This window comes from Lolium perenne, chromosome 7 (genome assembly GCF_019359855.2).
Source record: "Lolium perenne isolate Kyuss_39 chromosome 7, Kyuss_2.0, whole genome shotgun sequence".
In the NCBI taxonomy this organism is placed as follows: Eukaryota; Viridiplantae; Streptophyta; class Magnoliopsida; order Poales; family Poaceae; genus Lolium; species Lolium perenne.
The window spans coordinates 280334593-280355753 of record NC_067250.2 but is presented as its reverse complement, the minus strand read 5'-3'; the positions used below and the strand labels follow the sequence as shown (position 1 = coordinate 280355753).

Here is a 21161-nt window from a genome sequence, read left to right as displayed (position 1 = left end):
ATGTTTTGCTACGCGCTTTTTGGTGAGATCTTTGGTGAGTCTCAGGTGGTCTGTCCGGCGAGGTCAGCATCTTTCTTTTATTTCATGAATGAACCTTTTTTTACTACACTGAAGCAAAAATGAATCTTTTCTACCCATAGCAGAAAGGACGTGTGTCAGCACGGAACCAGGGCTAGGAAATCAAATCCCCTGGAATTCCTACCACTGTCCTTTTTGAATTTACAAGCAGCCAATGTTCTGGAGTAAACGGTAGGTTCTCACCGGTCGTCCTCGTAGTTGAGTAGTGTAGAGTGGACTCGGTCACTCCGATTAGTTACACAACTGAAGCAACAGCCGACGCGCCCATCGCACTTGATGGATCCGGAGCTCCCTGCCAATTCGCCGGCAATGCCGAGCAGCGACGGCGGGCCATCGCCGCCGCGTCGCCTGGTCTTCGCCTTCTACCTCACCGGCCACGGTTTCGGCCACGCCACCCGCGCCATCGAGGTTGCGCCCCTTCCCTCCCAGCTCTCCTCCTCCGGCAATTTCGAGCACTACGATCTCATCTTGTTCGTTTCACCGACAATTTGACTCCGCTGGCCTGGGTCTCCTTGGGCGCGCTTGGCAATTCGCAGGTGGTGCGGCACTTGATCGCGGCGGGGCACGAGGTGCACGTGTCGACGGCGGTGCCGGAGTTCGTCTTCACCGCCGAGCTGCGCTCGCCCCTCGTCCACGTCCGCAAGGTCCTCCTCGACTGCGGCGCCGTACAGTCCGACCCGCTCACCGTCGACCCCCTCGCCTCCCTCGAGAAGGTCCCGCGCAGAGAATTCCTCACTCCCTGTGCTGTGTGCTACTGGCGCACATTGTGCCTATCTGACCAGAACGTGATTATGGAATGCAGTACCATCAGACGGCGGTGGTGCCCCGGGAGTCGATCCTGAAGACGGAGGCGGAGTGGCTCGGCGCCGTCAAGGCAGACCTAGTGGTACTGCTGCTACTCTGCTCTGTTATGACCATGATCCAGTCAATGTCAAATCGATGCCTCTGTATCATGGCTACAGTGTATGAAGTGAGTGGTGTTTCTTCTGGGATAGGTCTCGGATGTTGTTCCTGTGGTGTGCAGGGCGGCTGCAGATGCGGGTATCCGCTCGGTGTGCATTGGGAATTTTAGGTGAGCCTTTTGCTTTTTTCCTCTGTGTTCTCTACTGCATTGCCTGAAACCATTAGCATATGGTGTCCTTGCTTCCCTTGCTTGCTATATGTTGTCCTGCGCTTGCACTAGAAATAGCAGTGGTTTCAAGTTTGCATTTGATTTTGCTATGTACAAATTGCAGTTGGGACTACATATATGCGGAATACATTGTGGCGGCCGGGTATCATCACCGATCTATTGTTTGGCAGGTTCACTTTTACTGTTTTCCGGATCACTATATTGCTTTTTCTTTCCTTTGCAAGTGTTCAAATCCTTATCTTAAGGCTATCTGCAAATAATTCTTGATTCTGTGGTGTATGTTCTGACTCTCTGCTACTGTGCCCTTTAACACTGTCGTTTTTTCTGCATTTATGCTCATGAACACCTTTACTGACGATGATCTATCTTATCGACATTTACAGATAGCGGAGGATTATTCTCATTGTGAGATCTTACTTCGCCTACCTGGATACTGCCCTAGTATGTGCAATTGTTTCGTTTTCTTTTTTGGCAAAAGTGTATGCTTGACTTCTCAGTAATAAACAGAATTCAATGTTTCTTTCACTCTTTAGTGCCAGCTTTTCGTGATGTCACTGACGTGCCTCTTGTCGTAAGAGGTTTGCGCAAATCTAGATCTGAGGTTTGTGTGATTCTGCTAGACAAGGATGTGCCACAGGCTTGAACACCTCCCTTGTTTCCTAATTTTTATTTTTTTGTATATTGATCTACTAGGTGAGGAAGGACCTCGGGATTGCGGAGAATGCTAAGGTTGTCATTTTCAATTTTGGTGGACAGGTGGGTTTAAGAGACATATTTCTTTACTTTCTGCTGTAAAGGGGAACACAAACACTAGACTTTAGAAGTACTCATGGTAATAAAAAAATTAGCTAGAAGATCAACTTGAAGTAACGTGTAGTTATTTGAAATTTCAAGGGTATTAGATATTATCTACACACATCATTTTGAAGTGATGTTCCTCAAACATTAAGATCATTTCGAGTACACTATATACTAATTTTCAGGAGAAAGATATATGTGTGAATAAGATTGCACTGCTTTGTTAAAATCAGAAATCTTCTATGTTCTATGTTGAATGGTCCTATCGTCTTATGCTTTTATGTTTATGAGATAAGCATCTCAATGTGCTATTATCCCCAGCCAGCAGGATGGAAACTGAAGCAAGAATGGCTGCCTGATGGTTGGATCTGTTTGGTATGTTTTTTCTGTGTAGAATTCTGTTCTTTATAAATGTGTGTGTATTACTGAAGCAAACTTAGTACTCTCTTCATAAAGGTATGTGGCGCATCTGATTCTCAAGAGCTTCCCCCAAACTTCATTAAGCTTGCGAAAGATACTTACACACCAGATGTTATGGCTGCATCTGACTGCATGCTTGGTAATAAATGGCATTATGTGTTGACTGCTGATTTTATTTTTATTCTTGCTAGACACTTACTCTCAGTCTCGTATAGGAAAAGTCGGATATGGAACTGCAAGTGAGGCTTTGGCCTACAAACTGCCATTTGTGTTTGTCCGCAGAGATTATTTTAACGAAGAGCCATTTTTGCGGAATTTGCTTGAGGTTGAAACATTTCTTACCATCACAGTATGATAGAGATAACTTAGTATAGCTATGTTAAAAATACCTTAATGTGGTGTCCTCTGTCCCCCTTTTTTCAGCATTACCACAACAGTATTGAGATGATTAGAAGGGATTTTCTTTCTGGGCACTGGAAACCTTATCTGTTACGCGCTCTAACACTTCAACCATGCTATGATGGCCCAATAAATGGTGGTCAGGTAATTTCCGGCATGTTCCCCAACAGGGGGATCCTATATTATTGTTGCATAATCACATCCTAGTTTGTCAGGACTTGAACTATTCATGCAATCAATTGCGGGACAATCGGCTAGTGTAATCATCTTAATCTCAGAAAACACATGGCACAGGCTTGAATCCGGAAAATCCTACTCAAAATCCACAGAAATAACCCATCCAGTCCATGGTTAATGACAATGGAACTCTGGTCATTAGCAAGAGAGACAATGTGCCACTGCATTGAGCTATGCTACTGCCTACAGTCAATTCGATTAGAACATTTGCTATGCTACTGCCTACAGTCACTGACATTAACACCCTCATACTGATATATACACCAAAAAGATAAATTATTAGTTCACTAAATCAACTATCTCATACAGAAGTCATATTCTCTTTAGAAAAATCGGGCTAGAAAGGTAACCCTGGCTTGAGTTACTGAAAGTCATAATAGTTGTCAGTAAGCTAAAACTTGTCCATGCAGGTGGCTGCTCGGACCCTTCAGGATATTGCTGTTGGAAAGAAGTGTGTTTCTGACAAAGTGAGACATTCTACACGACTGTTAACTGATCAGTGAGATACACACTATTTTAATATGTGATTATTATAGAGATGTATTTCCATACCCAGTAGTCCACTCTTATATGTCTCTGCATCTGCCTTCACCCGAAATTCTCTGGTTCTTGTACTTCATATGCAAAATACTTGTTTCCTAAAGGAGGTGGAAGGACCAGTAGCGTACTTTAGAACCTATGTTTTGCGGCAAGTAAAATTATCATTTGTTGACCACAGATCTGATTTCTTTTTTTCATATCCAAACAAGATTAGAGTTGTAAGTAACTTTCAGAAAAGCCTGCTTTAGTGTTGTGGTGTGAACTTACCAACTTGTTCTATCTGTAATTGCAGTTTAATGGGGCAAGACGATTGCAAGATGCAATAGTCTTAGGGTATCAACTACAAAGGACTCCTGGGAAAGATGTAGAAATTCCTGACTGGTATTCTCTTTCTGGCGCAGAAATTGGGGCTCATCCAATTTTAGAAAATATTGAAAAAGAAGGAAGCGCAGAATCGTGAGTTTACTGTGTTTCTCGTATTTCGATACTTTTCCAGGTGATAAATTTTGTTTACTGACATATAATATCGGTTCTGGTAGATGCTGTGAAGACTTTGAGATACTTCATGGCGACCTGCAAGGCTTAACAGATACCATGAAATTTTTGAAGAGCTTATCTGGACTTGCTGGAAGTGAGTTCAAGAATTCTGAGGTGCAATCCCGAGAGAGAACTGCTGCATCTGTGCTCTTTGACTGGGAGGTACTAATATTCTATTCCTTTGTGTTAATTTTGTAAACTGTGCCACTATATGAACCAAGTATTGCTGCCTGCTTTCCTTGTAAAACCAGATAATATCTTCCTAAATTTGAGAAAAATAACCAGCTTTTAGTATTCTGTGAAGTTTCGTTTTGAAATTTGGTAATATATAATTTTCGCCTACTATTTAGGTTCAATCAATATCAACCGTGGTTCATTTTTTATTTAGTTTGCACAGACCATGTAGAGCTAACTTGTCATGCCGGTTTCAAGTTTTGTCATGAAGTGCAACTCGATGGAAAATTGTATGATAGTGTGCATATATTTTTTTAGTTTCACATTGTTGACCACAATTTATACCATGTTAGCTCCATAGCCCTCATGCAGTGCAACATGTGTTCAAACCTGCCACCTTTGCTTTTTTATTTTGCCAAAAGTTCTGTTTCTTTCATTGATCTTTCCTTTTCTCATGTTTATTTTGTTTTCCCGTATTGGATCATATACATGACTTTGTCAAGCATTTGTGGAAGGAGGAATGGGCACTTAATTTGTCTTGTTGTGAAGTTATTGACAACGGAAGTTAGTTATCTGAAATACTGGATAAATGATTGGTTCTTATAATTATTTTTCTCTTGATTCCTTTGCAGAGGGAGATATATGTAGCAAGGGCACCTGGACGGTTAGATGTCATGGGTGGCATTGCCGACTATTCAGGAAGTCTTGTTTTGCAGGTATACTTAACTGCAGGTGAAAAATGACATGTATGTATTTGATTTTACATTAGATTATATAATATTACTTTCTCCTTCCGTTTCCTAAATATAGGATGTTTTAGGAACAGAGGTTGTAACTCTTAGGAATATTTTATGGTCCCAAGACTACCATTAACATCTGTTGCAACTGATACAAGCAACCTTATCCTCTAGAATAACGAAATGATTTTAGCTCATATTGTGTATCTTTAAGCTCAGTATGCTGTGCAAAAACCTAGAATTGACTTTTCAAGAATCTACTTCAGCATCACAGATAATTAGATAAAATTTTGGAAATAAGTGCAGTATTATTTTCGTCAGATCATATTGTAGTTAGTTGTGATGGGAAGTTTTGATGCCACCAGTTGCCTCTTCGGGAAGCCTGTCATGTTGCTATCCAGAGAAATCATCCCAGCGAGCAGAAGCTGTGGAAGCATGCACAAGCAAGACAGCTTGAGAAGGAAGGGGTGGTACCTGTGGTACAAATTGTATGTCATCAATCCTCAAGATTTTGTCACCACTATTTTATTTAGTTATCTGCGTATGACGACAATGCCCATTTTTGGCCTAATGCATAATTCTTGTAACTTTGATGAAATCTGAGAATGCTATTTTGTGTTATCATTTATTTGCAGGTTTCATTTGGTTCTGATTTGAGTAACCGTGCACCAACTTTTGATATGGACCTGTCAGATTTTATGGATGGTGACAAACCAATATCCTATGAAAAAGCCAGAAGGTTTTTCTGCCAGGACCCATCACAAAAGTAAGTATCTTGTATTTTTGTACAGAATTCTAAGTGAAAAGTTATACTCACATATTTGCAAACTATATCTGGTCTCAGATGGGCTGCTTATGTCGCCGGAACAATTTTAATCTTGATGACTGAGCTAGGTGTGCAGTTCGCTGATAGCATGAGCATTCTGGTATGCACATAGCTTCTTCTTGTCCTCCATTAAATGTGCATTTTAATTTTTGTTGCCAGCAGAAAATCATTTTGTATGCTCTATTTAGGGAATTGTGTCAAATCAAAGCATCATACTAGTTGATTTTTTTCTTCTTTTGGATGCATATGATAAGAATTATGTGTTTTACAGAATCAGATGCTTATTTAATTTCTGCCCTGCAACTGTAGGTTTCTTCTGCTGTGCCAGAAGGCAAAGGTGTTTCTTCTTCTGCATCAGTTGAGGTTGCCACGATGTCTGCTATTGCAGCTGCCTATGGTTAGCAACCTTTACCCCTAATCACATTTCTTTGCTTTTTACCTAATCCTGCCATCTATTTGACTAATCTTTTTAGACTTTGCTAAAAATATCTGTTTCTTTGTTGTCTGCAGGTTTAAACATTACTCCAAGGGATCTTGCTTTGCTTTGTCAAAAGGTATGATCTTAACCAAAAAGTCTGCTTGTAAATCTAAATCTGACAATTAGTTTATAGGTCTAAGATTTTTCAGGTTGAAAATCATGTTGTTGGAGCTCCATGCGGGGTCATGGACCAAATGACATCCGCTTGTGGAGAAGCTAACAAACTCCTTGCAATGGTTTGCCAGGTTAGTGGTAATCAGAATCCAGTAGGGGCTAGAATTTATTCCAACTCTAGGCCAAACCATCTTGCTTCTGTATTTGTTCAATCACAGTTTTGCTGCAGCCTGCAGAAGTGAAGGAATTGGTTACAATTCCTAATCATATGCGATTCTGGGGTCTAGACTCTGGAATACGGCATAGGTAGAATATTTTTTCCTTGCTCAGATTTATGTTCGTGACCTTGTGGGACATACTTTTGTGATTGGAAGGATTGTATCTAATTGAGGTATTCTGTCATGTCTTGAGATAACAGTGTTGGTGGGGGAGATTATGGATCTGTAAGGATAGGCACTTATATGGGACGAAAGATGATCAAGTGTGCAGCATCCGACATAGTATCGGTATCCTCAACTTCAGATGCCTCTGCTCGGTCCGATGATTCTAAAGAAAATGGCAGGGATGTACCGAGTTCTGAAGCTTCCATGGAGTATTTGTGCAACCTACCACCTCACAGGTTACACTTAGTTAATGCGCCGAAAACATGGATCATTCCGGACATTACATGTACAGTAGTTTCTTATGATAAAATCTAAATTTCAGATATGAAGCTGCTTATTCAAAAGATATTCCGGAGATCATTACTGGAGATGCATTTTTAGTGAAATATGGAGACCACAATGACACGGTAACAGTAATTGATCCAAAGAGGTCTTACAGCGTGAAGGCGCCTACTAGGCATCCCATATATGAAAACTTCCGAGTCGAGGTTTGATTTTTTACCCAGATTGTTTGTTTATCTGCTATCTTCTCTATTTTTTCTTTCTCCTGAAAATGAAAAGCATGTTTCCTTTTTTTTGTGTGGCTATAACCTGTTTGGAGTTTTCATTGTTTTTCTGGAACATGCTGCATGACAATGCTTATTTTATTTTGTGGTATCATCATAAGTGGCATAATTGTGTAAATTATCCAAAAGAAAAGCTAAATTCTCTCTAACAATGATTGTTCATTGGATTCCCCTTCACCAAAGAAATAGAAAACAGCAAGAACAACATTTTTTTTGTTGATATTACTACTGAACATTCTTTTATTTCTGGCATATAGACCTTCAAAGCATTATTAACAGCAGCTAATACAGATGAGCAATTGGCAGCCCTTGGAGAACTTATGTACCAGGTGAATTTGAATCTCTTGACTACTTTGTTTGTTGCAATGTACGTTTGTTCCACAAAATGTGTAATTCCAGTTCACCAGACTCTAAAGGTTAACCCTTCATTGTGCTGACATCTTTTTCATCTCACGATTGTTGGCACTTGGCAGTGCCACTACAGCTATAATGCATGTGGTCTTGGTTCTGACGGCACAGATAGGCTGGTCAATCTAGTACAAGAAATGCAGCATAGAAAGACTCAAGAAGATGGAAGTCCTAGTCTATTCGGTGCAAAGATTACGGGCGGAGGGTCTGGTGGTTCGGTCTGCGTTATTGGGAAGAACTGCCTTGAAAGCGCCGAAGAGATTGCCGAGGTAAGTTCATGTTAAGTGCTGATCACATCGCCATGTAGCGAATCATGGCCAATTTAGTACCTAAATTTCCCAAGCATTCACTCTGTTGTGTTGCACTTCGGCGGCAGTTTGGAAAAAAGTATTCACTGACTGTGGTGCTTATGCTTTGTGCGAGTGAGAGATTAACTTGCCATTGTGCATTTTCAGATTCAACAAAGGTACAAGGCAGCCACAGGATACCAGCCAATCCTTTTCGACGGGTCGTCTCCCGGTGCCGGCAAGTTTGGCCACCTGAAGATCCGATGGCGGCGGCCCTCGTCGCCAATCGCATAATGAAGTGATATGCTTTGGTTTGTACCCAGGCAGATCAGGTCTGTTGAATAGATTTGGAAACAAGGTATCCGGCCTTACATTTGTTAGGCGATTGGAGCTACCGTGAACTCTTTCTATGGCACATTCATTCCAGATTTAACACTCAGATGAACTCTTTCTATGGCACATTCGTCCCAGATACCCATTCACGGTTATTCAATCACCACTACTAATACCACTCTCAGAGTGCAGCGATATTGGCAATAATAAGCTCTTTCTGGAGCATGGTCCTTTTTCGCACAATCAGTTATGTTGCCTATGTATGCCTGGCTGATAAGTTTGTGGTATGCACGCCCTCTGACCATGCTCTGGGGGGTTCGTTTCTTGGCCAGTCCATCTGGGAGTGAATCGCGCAAAACACCACCTGTTGTTGAGGCAGCAGTTTGATGTCTCCATGGGTAAGATATTTGTCAAATATCGGGGAATCCTTACTTCCTTTCACAAGTCCGATCAAATGTGCGAAGTTAATGACATACTTCAGGGACATCAGAGGAGTGTGATTGTCATGATTGCCCCTAATGATGCAGAAGATTCCATATTTAACTGACCATCCTGTGAGCTTCAACTTCGAACCAGAAGCTATATTAGAGAATCAAAAATCCCGATGCTTTCAATTCATAGGACATATGAATTGAATAACAATGCAAACATGGTTCCAAAGAAGTGCAGAACTTGTGTAGATTAGAATGTTGTCTATGCTAATATGAACCTAGCAATGGGTATGCTATACTCTGGCCTCAAGTGCGCATGATGGCTTCTATGCAAATTATGATCATGCCCAATCTCTCCTCTTGTGCTTAAATAGGAACACTACTATAACACTTGATACCATGTGATGCAACAGCCATGTTATTGATGCTTTCATAAAGTTAAATGATGTCATAAGGTGCACATGGTCATTCATGTACTAGTATATCATCTGTCTTTTGGTCCAAAGGAATCTAATGGGCTTCTCATCATGGCAGCCGTTGCACTCCAACCTACTATACAGGAAGACGTTCTCTAGATTCACCGCTGCTGCCAAAATACACCGAAGATAACTCACCATGTACATCAGATTCGGAGCAAAATATGATAAGTGTGACCAAATTGTGGTTTTTGAAATCGGGCTGCAGGCGAGTCCCACTCCACATCCCTGTTCTCGCTATACAATTATTCCTTCCTTGTCTCCTCATCTGTTTCCATTGTACATGGGTGATTCCATACTGTCATGTATAGCTCCTTCAGTAAGGACGCAGCTTCAAGAATAAACATTGTCCATATGAAATCAGACCTTTTAGGAAGAGTAACCAGATTCACAAACCTTAGTTGGCAGAACACAGATGCCAGACTTTCTGTCGGACATTCTGGCCACACCCAAATCCTTTCAGATTCACAAACCTTAGTTGGGGTGTATGGTGGTATTTACTAAGAAAGCAAGTGCTCATGATTTTTCAGTGTTATGTATGTTTTGATTGCATAAACGCATGACACACATACACTTTGCAAAAGTACAGATAAATATGTCGGGTTCTTTCGTGGCCACACCTTCTGAGAGTGAATCACGCAAAACACCACCTGTTGTTGTTGTTGAGGCAATTGTTGCAATGAACTACAACTAAGAATTTTGATGTCTCCATAGCTAAGAGATTTGTCAAAGATCAGGGCATCCTTAATTCCTTTCACAAGTCCGATCAAATGTGCCAAGTCAATGACATACTTCAAGGACATGAGGGGAATGTGATTGCCCATATTGATTGAGAAGATCCATATTTAACTGACCAGCCAGTTAGCTGCGGCTTCGAACCAGAAGCTAGATTAGAGAATCAAAAATACCGACACATTCAATTCCTAGGACATATATGAATTGAATAACAACGCAAACATGGTTCCAACAAAGTGCAGAACTTCTGTACATTGGAATGCTGTGTATGCTAATATGAACCTAGAAATGGGTATGCTTTGATGGCTTCTATGTAAATTATGATCATGTCCAATCTCTCCTCTTGTGCTTAAATAGGAACACTACTATAACACTTGATACCATTGATGCAAGAACCATGTTATTGATGCTTTCATGAAGTTATATGATGTCATAAGGTGCACATGGGCATTCATGTACTACTAGTATAAATATCCCCACCTTCAATAAGATACTCAGACCGTATGCACATACTTTTAAAAAAATCATGACAACATCTTCCAGTAACCATCATCCATTTGTCTCAAGAGTTTACATAACCAACAAAACAAAATAATTTAGAAACTCTTGATCCAAGTAACAAACATGTAACACCTCACTGCCTGTTTAGCAACATTTTTCTGGATTTATCCAATGAGCACTCCGGGTACATATACTTTGCAAGATGATCAGCCCTCACTGTTGAATAAGCGTGAATTATGGCAAAGGACTCAATTCCCTCGGTAACTCTCTTCTTCAGTGATATCCTCTGTCTTTTAGTCCAAGGGAACCTAATCGGCTTCTCATCTTGGCAGTTGTCGCACTCCAACCTACTATACAGGAACACGTCCTCTAGATTCACCGCTGCTGCCATAATACGTCGGAGATAACTCACCATGTGATCATCAGATTCGAAGCAAAATATGATAAGTGTGACCAAATTGTGGTGTTTGAAATCAGCTGCAGCCGAGTCCCACTCAACACCCTTGTTCTCGCTATACAATTCTTCCTTCCTTGTCTCCTCATCTGTTTGCATTATACACGCGTGATCCCATACTGCCATGCATAGCTCCTTCAGTAAGGGTGCGGCTTCAAGAATAAACATTGTCCATGTGAGATCATACCCCTCAGGAAGAGTAACCAGATTGACAAACCTTAGTTGGCGGAACACGGATGCCAGACTTTTGGTCGGACGTTCTGGCTGCACCCAAATCCTCTCACATTTAAATACCAACTTGAGAACCCGTATGGAGGTGCCGCTAAGAAACTCGCTTAACTTGACCAGCCTGTGAAAACTATGACCAACATTTGTGAGGCTTAGAGTCTCGAGCAACGGGACATGACCAAGAACCAGTGGATCTTGGTAATCTAACCAATTATCAAAGGTCATCTGCGTGAGTTGAGGGAGCCAATTCAGCTTAACTTGTTCGAAAGCAGATTGAGCTATACTAAGCTCAGTGAGATGCGAGTGGTCAATTTGCAGCGTGCTGGGATCACCTGAGTCGCAGTTGGTCATGCGCAAATGCTTCAGCCGCTTGCAGGTGACGAGTATGTTGGATATGTCTGGTTCAGAAAACCTCAGATCCTCCATGTCAAGGCTAGTGAGACCACGGAATGCGTTGTGACAGGCATCGAAGAAGCGCATGAATTCTCTCCCGCACACGACCAGCTCATCATCCTTGAGGTCATCGACGCCGACTTTCCCCGTCATGAGACTGAACCGGGTCATCTCAACCAGGTGCGTCTCCATCGTGTGACCAACGGCTTTTCCGATGGATATGGGGGCGTCGTCTCTCAAGTAGAACGCAGCGGATAGGAAGCGGATAGTGTGTTCGCCTGGACTTCTGCGTGCCAGTATGCTCGTTGTCGCCTCGACAGCGGCTGCGTTCACCCGAACCATTTCGTCATCGGACACGGTGGCGTTCGACACGCCCTTGGGCAGGAAGTCCTGAGCGTTTATTATGAGCCGAGAGAGCTTGGCGGGGAGCTGACTCCACCTTCTGGAGAGGATGCTAGTTCTTGCAGCGTCAGGGACATTGAGTCGGTCGAGAATGTTGACGAGAATGTCATTGGGCAATGCGCTGATCCTATCATCTCTTCTGCCTTTCCCCATTGATCTGGCGATGCTGAAATCGGGCAACTTGATGACTTGGCGTCTTGGCCTCCTCTTGAAACTGAAATCCTTAGAATCCCTGGCTTCCGCTGAAAACTGGCGTCTTCCCTGGTGTCTTTAGTTGGCGGCAACTCAGAGATTTATATCGGCTGTTGGCGCCAAGTCGGAGATTGAAACCGAGAAGGATTTGAACTCGTTAAATTTGAACCGAAAGAGTGTTGAAGTCGGACTGCAGCTCGTTTCAAACGAGCCGCTTTGATTGCGAACTGCGGCTCAGCTTGATTGTGCACTGCCGCTCCCAAAGGAGCCGCTTGATTGCGGGTTGGAGCTCAAAAAGGAGCTGATCCGATTCCAGATTGCAGCTTCCAACGGAGCTGCTTATTTGGGCGGATCTACTGGAACACCGCTCGATCCTCATGCGAGGACGGCTTGGGCGGCGACGGGGTGACGGCGGAGGAGCTCGGCGCACGGCTGGCGGCGGGGCAACCAGGCGCATCTCCGATCTACAATCTCTCTCCTCCTAACCCTCGATGCCTCGACCGCGTGCACGTACTTGCCGGAAAAGTATGTACAGTACTTGGGTACTTGTACCACATCAGAGCCAGAAGGTCCGGGGAGGAGGAGATGGACGAGTTTCGTCCAGGAGCACACTTCGCGTCCCCAAACGACGCCGGATTAAGAGTTTGAGCTCGCTCTCTAGCCGCGTCCCCCAAATATCGTCCTTAAATATTAAAAATAATTTTAATAGATAGAAAAAACTCTTTACTAATATTTAAATCGGTGCAACATAAATAAATTATATATAAAATTTCAAAAAACATAATCAAATTACATATAAATTATTTTAAACTACTTCTTCTTTGATGATGGCTCCGCCTCGCCGTTGTCATCACGATGGCTCTTTCTGCTCGTCACCTCTTCCGAAGAGGCGATGTCGGCCGACGCGTCGGAGAAACTTGTGTCCTCTTTGTCGTCGCCGGTGCTCACCAGCTACGCCTCCGCCTTGGCCTTCGCTTTCGCGTCCGCCTCCGCCTTCGCACGGGCCGTCGTCGCCGCCTCCTCCTTTGACCCTTCCTCCTCCGCGTCCTCCTCCACGGCCTGCCATTCCTCCGTGCTGTCAACTGGTGGCGGGGAATCGTCGCCGCTGCTGGGCGTCGGAGCTCTGTCCCACCAATGGCGCTTTCCTGGAGGCTTGCCCTCGCTGAAGGTGTCGAATGGAATCTCAGAGATGTAGCTCATCGTCGTGAGGAGAAGCTTGGATGAATGGCGGTCGGTTGAAGATCCGAAAGCGCCTACGTACGGGTCTTATTGAGCGTGGATGAATGGCGGCACAGAAGTTGAAGAGAACGGCGGTTGCTCTTCCGAGGAGTCCGCGCTGCATTCCGGCGGTTGGCGCGTCGGTCGACGCGGTTGCCAATGCGACGGTTCCGCTTCCCGGCAACCGCACCGTCACTACGTAGGCGGCGGTTGAGCGTCCGAGCCGCTGACGCGTCGGGCCCGCGCCTCATCGCCTCTCATTTCATTGTGTCCGGCATGCCCAGAGCGTCCCCTGTGTAGCGGGGACAGGCTCGGGGCGCCGGACACCGTATTGGGTCGCGCCGGACAAAAACGGCCTTTGGGGCACGCGGCTGGGAACGTTTTTTGTCTGACGCGCCCCAAATCGCTTTGGGGGACGCGACTAGAGATGCTCTAAGAGCTCCAGTCGCGTCCCCAAACCGTCCCCCAAACGGCACCAGAAATGTGTTTTATTCGTGCCGCGTTTTCAAATTAAAATACAACAAACAATAAAACAACTAAACAAATGTAATAAACATGGCTAGATCAAGGTGTCGCGTCATTTGTTGATAATCCTTTGATCCTCCACAAATGCTCAACGAGATCAGCTTGAAGTTGATCATGAACATTATTGTCACGGATCTCTGCGTGCATGGCGAGAAAATCAGGAAAATCTGAAGCAAAATCAATGGTTAAAATTGCGTCGTGGCAAACGAGGCAACGAACAACGGCCAATCGCGCCTATCTGGCAAGTCATCGAACACCTTGTGTGCGTGAAGGTGGGGCGGATTTGACGTCGCGTTCTGGGACGCGCTGGCGAAGCGGTGGCGGCGAAACGTCCGGTGATAGTGCCAGCCGCGACGATGGTGCCGACTCACAGAAGAGATCAGGTGTTGAAACGGCCGGCAAATTCAGCGGCGGATGGGTGGAAGGCGCGGGAGGGAAGGCGCGACGAGAAATAAAAGGCGTGAACCAACGGTTTATGAAAATAGTCGCCGACAGGTGGGAGCCCGCCTCGCTTTTCGTTGTGTCCTGCGTGCCCGGAGCGTCCCCTATGGGGCGGGGATGGGCTCGGGCGCCGAACACCGTATCGGGCTGCGCCGGATAAAAATAGGCTTTAGGGAACGCGGCTGAAAATGTTTTTTTTTTGTCCGGCGTGCCCTAAATCTTTTTGAGGAACGTTTTGGAAGAGGGGAGATGCTCTAAATCTGAAGATTGTAGTCGGGTCGGTGCATACGACCACGATGCTGCTGCAGGGGTCATTCCATGGTACGCACATGTAATTATTAGTTTCTGCTTAGATCTGATTACCGTATGCGTCCTTTCTCACTAGTAGGAAAACCCTTATAGGCGGAGCTTAGTTCTGTGGTGCACCATTAAAAATGCGCCACAGAAATTTATTTTGTGGCGCACCAGGCAAGGTGCGCCACAGAAATAGCTTAATTTTGTGGCGCACCACGGAACACTGCGCCACAAAAACTTGGTGGGGCCCACACCATGTCACGCCCAATCATTGGTTTCACTTTTTCTACGGCGCACTGCACTTGGTGCGCCACAGAAATAATGTATTCTGTGGCGCACTGACCTAGGTGCGCCACAGAAATAACGTGTTCTGTGGCGCATTGGCCTCGGTGCGCCACAGAAATAACGTGTCATATATCTGTGCCGTACCCCTCCCTCGCCCGTATACCTCTCTCCCCTCTCCCCTCTCCCCTCTCCCCGCGCCGCTGCCTTCCATGGCGAGCGCTGCCGTCGCCGCCGCCGCCTTCCTCCGCGACGGCCGCATGCCGCCACGCTCCACCCATCCCCGCCACCAGCAGCACAAGCCGCTGCGGCGTGGAGGAGGAGGGGCCGGCGCGGCGTCAAGGTTCCGGACCCGCCGCCGCATCAAGGTGGTGGAGCCGCCGCGACCTCCACCCCTGCCGTCGTCGTCGGTGAGCTCCTCCACACCTGCAGTCATCGTCGGTGAGCTCCCTCCCCTCCCCTCCCTCTTCCTCTCCCGCGCGAGCACAAAGTGCTCGATGAAATCTTCTTTGTGATTTTGTGTCTGCTGTTGTGCTCGATGAAATGCTGCTGTGCTAATTACGAGAGGGGGAGAAGTTGGTTAATTGATGCCATTTATCTGGTATGTGCACATGGATTGAATTATGATCCCATTGCTTGCAGTTGTTGCCTGTCAAGCACTGCATGAAAGCCTTGATTAAGTGCTTTACTGAAGCTTTGGCTTTAGTGAAGTGTCATGTGCAGGTCATGCTGCTATTGCTTGATTAATTGGTGCTATGCTTGTTACTGATGGAGCTACAGTTGATTAATTGGTGCTATGCTTGTTACTGATGCTGCTATATTGCTTGATTAATTGGTGCTATGCTTGTTACTGATGCTGCTATATTGCTTGATTAATTGGTGCTATGCTTGGTACTAAATGGATTTGATTTGTTTTCCAACCTTTGTTGGAAACAAATCCAAAGTCTGGACCTGTATAAGTGAAAGATCGAGATGTCGCCTAGAGGGGGGGGTGAATAGGCAATTACAAACTCTTGCGGATTTGTCTTGTATGAATGCGGAATTAAACTATCGTTTAGATTACAAGCACAAACCCTAAATATGCTAAGCTCAACTAAGTGTAACAATAGCAACTAGAGCTAAGCAAGATAGGCACAAGATATATGTAGCACAAGTGATAGCAAGATATATGTACTTCAAGCACGATGGCTATCACAAGGAAAGAGAGCTCGGGTATAGAAATAACCGAGGCACGCGGAGACGAGGATGTATTCCCGTGTTCCCTTGCTTTGCAACAAGGTACGTCACGTTTGGAGGAGTGGAGGTCCCACGAAGGATTCCCCGCGCCACGAAGGCTCACCCTATTCTCCGAATCACACCCACGAAGGATTATGGCCCTTTCCTTATGGTTAGCTTTTCCTCCGCTCCGGAGATGGCAAGCTCCACAACCACTTCACAAGCTCCACGAAGGAGAAGCCCGGGCCTCTTCACAATCTTCTTGAAGAGATCACCGGAGCACCAATCACCAAGCCAACTAGGAGGTCACCCTCCAAGAGTAACAAGCTCACGGTCTCTCACTCGAACAAATCGTGGTGGAGAGCTCAACACTATGCAATGATGCAAAGCAAGAACACCGGAGGTGTTCAAGTCCTTCACACTCAAATCCCACCAAAGCAACGAATGCTAGGATGAGATTGGAGAGGAAGAACAAGGGGGAAAGTCAACCAAAGACTCCAAGATCTAGATCCCAAGAGATTCCCTCACTTAGAGAAGAAACGGTTTGGTGGAAGTGTAGATCTAGATCCCCTCTCTCAAATCCTCAAATATGAGCAAGTATGGTTGGAGGATTCAAGGGGAAGAGCAAGTTCTTCAAATAGTAGCAATGGAGGAGAGAGAATAGGAAGAACTAGTTTGGCTCAAGGTGGAAGAAGCCTATTTATAGCAAAGGGAGAAATAGAGCTGTTGGGGAAAAAACCAGGTGAAAAACTGATAAAAAACGAGTTAAAAAAGACGCCCAGCCGGTCAGCAGGCCGGCCGACCGGAGCCTGGGCCGGAGAGGCTGGTGGCCTGTCCGGTCGGACCGGCCCACCGACCGGGCGGGGCAGAGGCGCGCACAGGCGGCGAAAGCCTTCAAGCCGCTCGGGGAAGCGGCCCGGCCGCGTGGGCCTCACAAATGGGAGGCGGCCCAGCGGGGGCTTCGGCGCGCGGGCGGGCAGGCGGCCGCGGCGCGCGGGCGGGCAGGCGGCCCATTACCGCGCGGGCGGCGCGGAGGCTGGGGAGGCCGTGTGGGCCGGTGGGGCGGAGGCGGCCCAGGTGAGGTTCCCGGTCGGACCGGGGAGCGCGCCGGGCGGGCCGGTCGGCCACCGGGCCTCCGACCGGTCACGGGCCCAATGGCCACTGGACACAGGCCGGATGGCACCGGTGCCAAGTCCGGTCCCGGACCGGGTGGGCCGGTTGCCGGTCCGGTCAGACCGGCCGGTCGGCTGGCCCCTCCTTTTTCTTTTTCCTTTTATTCTTTTTCCTTTTTCCCTTTTTTTTAATAACTATTGCTCCCGAACTCCGAATCGCATGAAACCAATTTTGTTTGGAAGATAACAACAAATGCTATCTTATGGAAAGTGAAAACCCAAGAATCTGTAGGAGGGGATTTTGTCATGAATATAAAAGGTAGAACCTTATATCATGAATAACCGGTAAAATCACCCAACCTCGAAAACGCAATAGAAGATGCATGTGAACTCCGTTTTCGATGAACTTGGGCTTGTTGTAAAGCTAGCAACAAGCTCAAGAACCTCACACCGAGAAATACCAAGAAGCAATAAGAATATGCAAAGTATGCAAAGGATTGAGCTCCCTAAGACGATGTGATCAAGTTACCCAACCGGAAGCCCCTCTTGATAGTGCGGCTATCTATCCTATAATCCGGTCTCCCATCAACCACCTCGAGACCGGTAAAAGGAAAACCTATCAAGGTCATACCTTTGCCTTGCGCATCCCATCACTTGTTCATTGTCGCTTCGTGTATACTCACAAATGCTCCCCCATACACAATGATGGGAAAGCTTCATTGATGCACATCTTCACATGTCCACTATCACCAAATGGACGGCAAGCTTCAAGCATGTGATCCGCTCAAGATGCTCATCTTGAACTTGCCCAACTCAACCTTGTATCTTCTCATACTCACATAAGATAGAGCATGGCTAATATTGAGTTCCACATAAGAACTCCATCTTCATTTCTTCTTCTTGATCATATCACATATCATATCACATATATATCTTCATACCGATGATCTTGATGCCAATACACAAGGTATACCTTTATCTTCATGGCATCCATACTTGAATCCAACACATGGAGAGCAAGTAGTACCTATGGAATATTCCTTCATATAAACTCAATGAAAACATTAGTCCATAGGGGTTGTCATTAATTACCAAAACCACACATAGGGGCAATGTACCCTTACAATCTCCCCCATTTTGGTAATTGATGACAACCACAGTAAGAGGGTTTATATAATGAATATTAGTGACAAGTACGCAACTTATCCGAGAATAAGTTGTATACAAGAGGTTGTATTTGATATGGTCAAGTAACACAAAGCAACTAGTCCATATCAAAACCGACTCTACTCACACAACTACAACAAATACAGTGGATGTGAGTAGAACCAATATATATAGAGAAAACTCCCCCACAATGTATGCACGTGTGATGAACATGAATTCATTGCATACATTGTCAAGATTAACCTTTTGGGATAGTTTCCACTATATATATATACAACCATGCAAGACATATAAATATGGAATGCATGAGAGGCAAAACACTTAAGCACAAACCAAGCTTAAGTATAAAACCATTCCCTTAAACCCTCTAAACTTCTCCCCCATTGGCATCGATTGTCAAAATGGGAAAAAAAAAATTTAGAAGGCCAATATAATGTGAGTTCCTCCCCAAAGTGTGCACTTCTCATAATTTGAGTGGAATCAAGTGCACATATCCAATGATGAATACTTGAAGGAAGTCAAACTATATTGAGGATCAAAGATTGCATAAAGATAACATGGTGAAGTGAGCTTCAACAAATAAAGCAAGCAATCAAAGATCCAATTTGGACAAATAAAGATATCATGATAAGAGAGATATATTGCTTCTAAAAATAAGAAAGCTCCCCAAGGTTCGTGCACAATTTATAATGTTTGCATTTGAATACAATATGCACAAACATGGAATCCTCACTCCCTATATATCATTTAGAAGACAGCTAAGATAAAGAGAGTATGCTTATCAAGAACAACTTTAGTCCAACAATTACGAGATATGAGTGCATGAAGAAAGTAGATAAAACAAGCACTCATAAATTTTCTTTACCAACCCACTAAAAACAAAAAGGGGTAAAAGATGGTCGGCAAAGTACAAGGATATCAAGATGATGGATTAACGCTCTTATGTATATGAGTTTCTAAAGTGGACAAAGTGATCCATAAAGAAACATGCACACACAAGAGGTTAACAAAATAGATAAGATGAGATATCCAAGATGAAGTCATAAAATATACCAAAAGATGTTTGCTTAAGAAGCATATATAGCCTATGGCTTCAATTTTCACTTATGGTATATGAATGAACTTCAACCAAGTTAAACCTCAAAAACAACACAACTAACAATAAGGGAAGTAGAGCTAGTTGGAGTGTTTTGAGAAAGGCAACAAGTATCACAAATACGGATTTATTTCACAAATACATCAATATTGCACACAAGAGCTCTTTGAGGAATTGATATGCAATAAATTGCTAGAGGGCATATTTGTGATAGGTGAATCATAAAATATGATATATATATATAACCTATCATATGCATCTTCTCAAATTACTCAAATGTTCAATAAGAAGTTTTACTTTAAAAGGGTTTTTCAAGAACCGCAATATTTTCGAAATAAATAATTTCATGCCAAGATACAACCTACAAGAGGTTGGATGCTATATGAGAGTGCATGAATAAGATACTTGTTACCGAGATAGCAATGACTTGATGTAGTAGATAAGAGTTCTTTGATCATCCTAGCTTGACTCCAATTCTCATATGGTGATAACACCTTCCTTATAGATGAGACAAGCCTCCATTGCATCTCTAATGTACCTAAAACATTATTCAAGTACATCTTGGTCCCCAAACTTATTGGGTCCAACATGGTTAGACTAACCACAATATATAGGACACACTCCATATAAACATGTGCATATTTAGATGAAGTTTGAATTTCATGCACATCTTAGCCATTTAGGATTTGATGGAGTATATCCTACATAATGGATCAAAAGAAAGCAAGCATGCTACAAGTATAAACAAATTACATATAAGCATGCACCAAAACCTTTAAAGATCCAAGAAAGATATACTTTGGACAAAACACCAAAAGAAATAGATAAGGCATAGAGGTGCCACAAAACAAATTTGTTGTCTAAGTTATATCTAAGAAGCAAATCACAAAAGATTTGTTCAACAAAGTTCAACAAATGAACTAAGAAGAAACCATTGAGCATAACGGATGAAATAAGGCAAACATGCTCAAGGATTTATCTCATTCAAGCAAATAAATCATGTAAGAAAAAAAATGAGATAGCAAACTCCCCAAAAGAGCAAGGTTCAAACAAAATAAACCAAACCCTATACACTTTTCACAATGGCACAATGTACCGTAAGGAAAAGGTTTGTCTTCCAAAACAAACACTTGATATGAATCAAGAGAATTTATCAAAACATTTTTCAAAGGGACAAGGAAGACACATGGGAGCAACAAAGATTTGTTGGAAGTAAAATAGGGCAAAAAGAAACAATCCAAGGTGAAGATGATCCAAAAATTCAACCACATACAAGGTTATCAATTGTCAAAGACAATGAGTATATTGGAAATAATTTCCGGTGGAGTATTGACAATGTTAGAAAGGATCAACTTCACAATAAAAGGCATAGGATAAGTATATAGAATTGAGCACTATGCACGGATGAAGATTCTTGATAGCTTCAACTAGTCACACAATCACGCACGGCAATGATTAGAATAACTTCAAGCAAACGGTGTCCCAAATAAGATATAGAGATATGTATTTGAGGAAAAACCGCACCAAGAATTTCATATTCAAACAAAAGCCC

General features: G+C 43.9%; 2 protein-coding genes across 2 annotated transcripts; one reads left to right on the top strand and one right to left on the bottom strand.

Annotated features, from left to right (window-relative positions):
- The first annotated feature begins 326 nt into the window (after nucleotides 1-326).
- LOC127312544 (L-arabinokinase) lies at nucleotides 327-8762 on the top strand. Its single transcript, XM_051343073.2, has 28 exons — nucleotides 327-486; nucleotides 615-791; nucleotides 881-964; nucleotides 1074-1150; nucleotides 1314-1380; nucleotides 1594-1651; nucleotides 1744-1811; nucleotides 1904-1966; nucleotides 2330-2383; nucleotides 2465-2567; nucleotides 2644-2753; nucleotides 2852-2971; nucleotides 3475-3531; nucleotides 3897-4060; nucleotides 4144-4303; nucleotides 4948-5031; nucleotides 5418-5540; nucleotides 5688-5818; nucleotides 5897-5978; nucleotides 6188-6275; nucleotides 6389-6432; nucleotides 6506-6601; nucleotides 6700-6776; nucleotides 6889-7089; nucleotides 7176-7341; nucleotides 7677-7748; nucleotides 7893-8096; nucleotides 8283-8762. Exons 1-28 carry the CDS (start codon nucleotides 355-357, stop codon nucleotides 8406-8408), a joined length of 2988 nt encoding a protein of 995 aa, XP_051199033.1. The 5' UTR covers nucleotides 327-354; the 3' UTR covers nucleotides 8409-8762.
- A 1863-nt stretch (nucleotides 8763-10625) lies between these two features.
- LOC127317737 (uncharacterized) lies at nucleotides 10626-12251 on the bottom strand. The gene has a single exon (XM_051348336.1). It carries the CDS (start codon nucleotides 12218-12220, stop codon nucleotides 10724-10726), a length of 1497 nt encoding a protein of 498 aa, XP_051204296.1. The 5' UTR covers nucleotides 12221-12251; the 3' UTR covers nucleotides 10626-10723.
- Between the last annotated feature and the right edge of the window lie 8910 nt (nucleotides 12252-21161).

Coding starts and splice junctions, on each gene's coding strand:
- LOC127312544 (XM_051343073.2), top strand. CDS start 355: ATGGATCCGGAGCTCCCTGCCAATTCGCCGGCAATGCCGAGCAGCGAC. Junction 2,568..2,643: donor TGCATCTGACTGCATGCTTG/GTAATAAATGGC, acceptor AGTCTCGTATAG/GAAAAGTCGGATATGGAACT. Junction 6,602..6,699: donor TCCTTGCAATGGTTTGCCAG/GTTAGTGGTAAT, acceptor GTTTTGCTGCAG/CCTGCAGAAGTGAAGGAATT.
- LOC127317737 (XM_051348336.1), bottom strand. CDS start 12,220: ATGGGGAAAGGCAGAAGAGATGATAGGATCAGCGCATTGCCCAATGAC.